The following is a 5,905-nucleotide window of genomic DNA, read 5'->3' as shown; positions in this document are numbered from 1 at the left end:
AGAACCCAGGAGTTTCCTCTCGTTCGTCTCTTTAATTTGTCCATATTTTGTCCAGAAAGAGTACAAAAGTCCACCTGGAGCTGAGAACGTGCGTCTCTGTACACAAACTTCATCAGTCCATCCTCATCCAACAAGAAAAAAGCAGCAAAAAAACAAAAACATCCTAACATGTACAATACACTGACACAGAAAGTCAGCTGTGTTAATAAACATGCAACAAGTAAAACTTGCTGAAATTGCGATAATCATTAAAAAACAAAAATCTAAAACCAGTTATAATTGCATAAATACTTTGTACAGTTCATTTATCTGCAGTGAAATGCACCTTTCTGTTGAAATGACAACATAAATCTGCATTTAATAATAAAAAACTCACAATTCCTCTTTTTATTTTATTTTTCCTACAAGGTGCAAAGAAACTCTTGATTGATAAAAGTCAACTCTTTAGCAGTTACAGTACGGGAAAATCCAGAGAGATGAAAGGAAAAAACAACCGGAGTGCATATTATCATTCTTAAACAAGTGCAGGGATCTGTAGCGGTGGAGAATAAAAGACTTTGTCTGGGTAAGAATAATAATAAAGCAGCACCTGAATGCCCAGCTGCTGGCCAGAACAACAAACGATGACATCAGGACACAGATGGAGAATTTAAAATGTGCACAGCGTTTACCAAAACATGCAACGTAAAAAAAAAAAAAAAACAATTATTAAAGGTAGTCATTACAAATTATGAAACCAAACATAAAAGGTTTATTCTGAACTACATCAAAAGTCATCATGAACTATATTAAACAGTGCAGTTTAAAAGACTTCAGGAGATTTACTGAATCATCCATGTGAAATTCTGAAATGTGGGTCTGCGCTCAATGTAAACATTGGGCTAAAGGCATCAAAAACAATAAAACTTAATCACTTTCAGTCACTTGGGCTGTTTTTGTAGAACAAACATACATTGTTTATTGTAGCTGACATTCGGTGACTAATGTTTAATTTAAGGACGTAACCCATCAACACGAGAAATACTTTAAGCGATTTACTTTCTTAGTTGTAACATTTTGTTTTAGGCAGAGAACCTTTGAATCCCAACAGCTGAAGTTTGTTTAAGTGATTAAACGGAACATTTTCTACATAATTTCATGCTTGAATTTAACTTTTCACTCATTTCTGTTCATCCTGACATAACTTTTTTTTATTTTTAATAAAGTTATTTTAAAGAAATGTCTCTTGAAACAAAAAGATTTACAGCAATTGTTTCCAAACTTTTAGGCTACAGACCCACAAAGAGCATCAATTTCCTGCATAAGTTCTAATCCAATCAAACACTCAGATTATAACATACAAGTCTTGACAGCTATAATTTATTCATTCTTGTCTGTTTTTATCCTTTGCACTGACATTTATCTGTAAAAGTACCAGAGTAAATTAACTCAAACTGCACCACATGATGAAGTTCAGGATCATTTTACTGTTTATGTTTTCTGATTTTATATTTTGTAACAAATAGCTTCAGCTAGCGTCAATGATTGGCCACAAACTGAGGATGAAGAGCGAGCGAAGACGAGCAGAGGCCGGATAAATGAAGACGTCCCTTTTCTGTTCGTCGAGCTGCTTCCACGTGGAAACGACACTTTTTAAAAAAACGACCGTCTGAACCGAAAAGCCGAGGAAACGGAGTGATGCTTAAAGAAACGGCTAAAAGCACAAGTCAGCGAGCAGCAACAAATATCTGCAGATGGGAATTAATTCATAAAAAGATGATAGAAGTTAAAAAATATTATCAAAACATTTTGGCAAAAAATAGAAATGATCCACCGCTGTCTGACGGAGACGAAACACATTTCTGTAAACAACCTGGAAATTATTGAACAAAAAAAAAAAGGTGATTTTTGCATAACTTGACCCGCAAACATTACATTTTTGACATTCGTGTCCCCGGCTCCGCCCTCTGGGCCTGGCTCCGCCCTCTGGACTCGCTGTGACGCACGTTACACACATTTTGTTTGTTTAAAGCCAGCAGTGGTTAGTTAGACACTAAATTACAAGGAAGTCGTTTTTTCTTCGTACTGACCGTTTGTTCTGTTTGCAGATTAAAAAGTCTGAGAAGATATTTACACTATGAACAAGTTCTCAGGACAGAGGAGCTCCTTCAGCCACTACATGACTGCTTCTTTCTGATCCGTGATCGGTTTGTGTACACGTGGTAACGGGGAGGAAACGGGGGGAGTTTAGGGTCAGGTGGGAGGAATGAAACGCTCCTCGTGTCTCTGAGCGGCGGACGGAGGCGGAGCTTAGTTCCTGCAGCCGTCGTCGACGCTTCGCTCGTGCTGAAGGTTGTAGTAACAGTTCTGACAGACCCGGACCGGAGACGAGATCATCAGCCGTTTGATCTCCGACTGGAAGCGACTGCACCTGCAGAACCAGGAGACCAGGTGGAGGTTCAGGACCAACAGAACCCGATCCAGAACCAGAAACGCTCAGATGACCTCACCTCTGACAGAAGAGCTGCCCGCAGTTCCTGCAGTGGTGGCGTCGCTCCGTCAGGGAGAAGCGAACGCCGCAGCCGGAGCAGCTGTCCCCCCCCTCGTCCTTCACCCAGTGGTCGGCCGCCGAGCGGCCCGGCTGGTCGCTCACCGACCAGCTGAACACCCGGCCGCGCCCGTCGCCCACCAGGATCTTACCGTGGTCCCTGCAGTTCACATTCATTCACCATGACTGAAAACTACGAACCAACCTCAGCGGTCACAAACATTTGATCTAAAATTAACTCAAATTCATTTTATCTCGACTAATCACGTTTAAATAAACAAGAACCGTGAAGAAGTAAATCAATGACATTGATGTTTTATTTTTTTACCATATTGATAATAAAACTGTTCAAAATGGCATAAACAGGAGCATTTCTTCCCTGAACGGCAGAACTGTGACGTTTTAAAGCACAAACAAAATAAATCTGTTTCTCTGCTGCAGGAGGAGAATCAGCCGAACGTTTATTAAAGCGCTTTATAAATAAAGTTTTATTATTATTATTATTATTGTTTATTGACCAACGAAAACAAAGTCTGTTCTGATCTGAGACGATTCTTACTTGGAGATAGAGAGGGAGGTGACCTCAGCGGGGTGGGCGTTGTCCTTGCGATCAAACGCCGTGTGCATGGTGAGTTTGCTCCGGAAGACCAGCTGGCGTTCCCACCTGTGTCCTGTAAACAAACAAACAAACAAACAAACAAACAAACAGCAGCTGTTAGACGAGTTTTAAAATGTCTGAAAATCTGATAAAAGCCGCCGTGAAGAGCGAGAAAACACGGGACACCCGCCTGCTTTGAGCTGGTTGTACAGCCGTTGCTCCGTGGTGGGGGGGTGGAGAGGCTGGTGGGCGGAGCTCTGGCCCAGATGAGCTGGATGAGGGGGGGCACCTTTAGTTTGGCCCTCAGAGTAGTTGACAAACACAAAGCCGTCCTTCTCGTCGATGCTGAGGGTGTCGGACCAGCGGTGAGAGTCGTCAGAGCCGCTGTCCATGGACCAGGACGCCCCGGCTCGAGACGACGGACCTGAAGGAGAAGGAGGCGCGTTATTAACAGACGTCGACGCCAAACAATGATGAACGAAGCAGAAGTACCTCTGGGTCTGTGGACGGTGCTGCCCGGCTGGCTGCCCCCGCTGGTCGAAGCGTTGCGTGGCGTTCTGGGCTCCTGACTCAGACTGGGCTCGTCTCCGTCGGACTCGCTGCTGTCCTCGTCCCCGTTGTTACTCCCACCGCCCTCTGAAGCACCAAGAGCACGGAAGAACACAAACTGACTTTCTGTAAAAGGGTGTCAGCTGAAGGACAAACTGAGCTGGAAAAGCTAAACAAAGCTAAACTAGCTAAAACTTTAAAGGTTATCTAATCTAAAAACAAGAAAGGGCTGAATAAAAGCTAAAAGAATCATAAGGCTAGCTAAAAGCAGCTAAACTTATTTAAAACCTAAAAGAAGCAAATAGCTAGCTAATAATAGCAAAATGCTAGATAAAGGCTAAAGTAGCAAGCAACAGTGAGAGGCTAAAAGTAACAAAAGGCTAGCTAAAAACAGCAACATAAAGCTTAAACCTAGCTAAAAGTATCAGAACACTGAAGTAGCAAAAGGAAAAAGATAAAAGTAACAAAACAATAGAGGCTAAAAGTGTTAGGTTAGCTAAATGCAGCAAAACACTAGCTAAAACCTGAAAGCAGTAAAAGTGTAACTAAAAGACTAAAGTAGGAACAGATAAAACTTAAAAACAGCAAAACAGCAGCTAAAAGCAGCAGAAGATTATCTTGAACCAAAAAGTATGAAAATGTTCAGTAAAAGCTTAAAGTAGCCAGAGCTAGTAGCCGAAGCTAATTTCAATCTGAAGTAATTTTTAAAAGGAATAAAGACATTTCTGTGTATTTCTATAAAGAAATATTGGAACAAATATTTTGGAAAAATGATAAAAGTAACAAAAACTAAGAGTCTCGGCACCGATCTGAATGAGATCACTGGTTATTTATACGAGGGTAAAACCCAACAACGCGTTTCGTCTGACCGCTCTATGAGCCGAACAGAACCCCTCGTCGACCCGACCGCACTCACCGATCTTTTCCTCCCCGCAGCAGTCGGGCACATCGGGCTCCACGGGCTCTGGAGCAGGGGTTTCTGGGACTTGTAGGAACTCCATTCTCCAGAACTGTGACGTCAGTGTAAAAGAGAAAGATGAAAACGAAGCCGTACGTCGTTTACAAAGACGTCAAAAGTTTACAGAAGCGCTTCCTTCAAACTCTTTGTATGAAGCGAGTTACCCTGACGACGCCGTCCGAGTGTCCGGTGACGACGACGTTCTGCGTGTCCCACTCGTTCATCTCGGACACGCAGCAGCACAGGATCTGCTGGCTGCGGCCCGTGAAGGTGTTGGCGCTGGCGATGGGGCTGCCGTTGATGCTCCACATGTGAATGTAGGTGCCGGCGCAGGACACGATGTCACCCTGCAGACACCGACCGCCATGTTTACCAGTGTGGAGGGAAACACTGCTCAGAGGTGACGTGTTTGCTGGGACCCACCGTCAGCTCGTTGATGCACAGAGCAGACACGGGCGCTCGGTGGCCCCTGAGCTGCGTCACGAAGGAGAGCTTGTTGAGGTCCCAGATGATGCACGTCCGATCCCGCGAGCCGCTGACGACGATACGATACGTCGAGGACGCCGTCAGACACGTTACAGCGTCCGTGTGGCCCAGCAGCGCCTGGGAAACGTGGACAAACAGACTTTACGCCTGCTGGGACTTCAGAGGTAAAATGTTTCCACAGTTTCCATGAAGGAAACTAAATTGTACTCTTGTTGTCCGACAACGCAGCGTTGAAGGAAAGTTAGCATCTTTAAAACTCACGCATTTTTAGCTTTAAAGACAGACTGTAACATTCTGAAGACCTTGCAGAGGTTCTAACCGTTGTGCGCATGCAGGTTATTTTCAGGTACAGTAGTCCCTCGCGATGTCGCGGTTCATTTATCGTGGTTTTTCAAAATAAGAGTGGATATGACACACAACTGGCTGATTGATGGATGAGCAGCACGATCGGCATGGAATTATTTAAAATGAATTATTTTAAATGATTTAGCACATTTGTGCAGCCCGTAGTTGCAGAAAAAGCTTCCTCCTGCCTCTGTGCAGCCCACACTGCAGGATCAACTTCCTGCTGCAGCTGATCAGCTGTTCTCCGTGCGGGGAAGTGGGCGTGGCCAAGTGCACATGCAAGTGGCTGAGAGCAGCTGAAATCATGACATTCTGTTTCTTTTAGAGCGTTTAAAGTTTAGAAACATTGTTTAGAATATTGGAAGAGTGTGGGAAGGGTTTAAATTTCTTAATATACACACACACACACACACACACACACACACACACACACACACACACA

General features: G+C 43.8%; 1 protein-coding gene across 1 annotated transcript in view; it reads right to left on the bottom strand.

Annotated features, from left to right (window-relative positions):
* Positions 1-2,072: 2,072 nt before the first annotated feature.
* Positions 2,073-5,905, bottom strand: part of wdfy3 (WD repeat and FYVE domain containing 3) — a 90,815-nt gene continuing 86,982 nt past the window's right edge. Inside the window, exons 60-67 of the mRNA XM_037680857.1 lie at positions 5,056-5,235; positions 4,797-4,979; positions 4,591-4,684; positions 3,618-3,761; positions 3,316-3,549; positions 3,087-3,198; positions 2,490-2,687; positions 2,073-2,410 (exon numbers count right to left, since the gene is read on the bottom strand). Coding sequence (XP_037536785.1) covers positions 2,290-2,410; positions 2,490-2,687; positions 3,087-3,198; positions 3,316-3,549; positions 3,618-3,761; positions 4,591-4,684; positions 4,797-4,979; positions 5,056-5,235 — 1,266 coding nt within the window. The 3' untranslated portion in view covers positions 2,073-2,289. The remainder of the gene's footprint in view (positions 2,411-2,489; positions 2,688-3,086; positions 3,199-3,315; positions 3,550-3,617; positions 3,762-4,590; positions 4,685-4,796; positions 4,980-5,055; positions 5,236-5,905) is intronic.

This window comes from Nematolebias whitei, chromosome 8 (assembly GCF_014905685.2).
Source record: "Nematolebias whitei isolate Nwh7 chromosome 8, NemWhi1, whole genome shotgun sequence".
Taxonomy (NCBI): Eukaryota; Metazoa; Chordata; class Actinopteri; order Cyprinodontiformes; family Rivulidae; genus Nematolebias; species Nematolebias whitei.
Note: the sequence above shows the minus strand (reverse complement) of the source record. Positions and strands in the feature narration are given on the sequence as shown.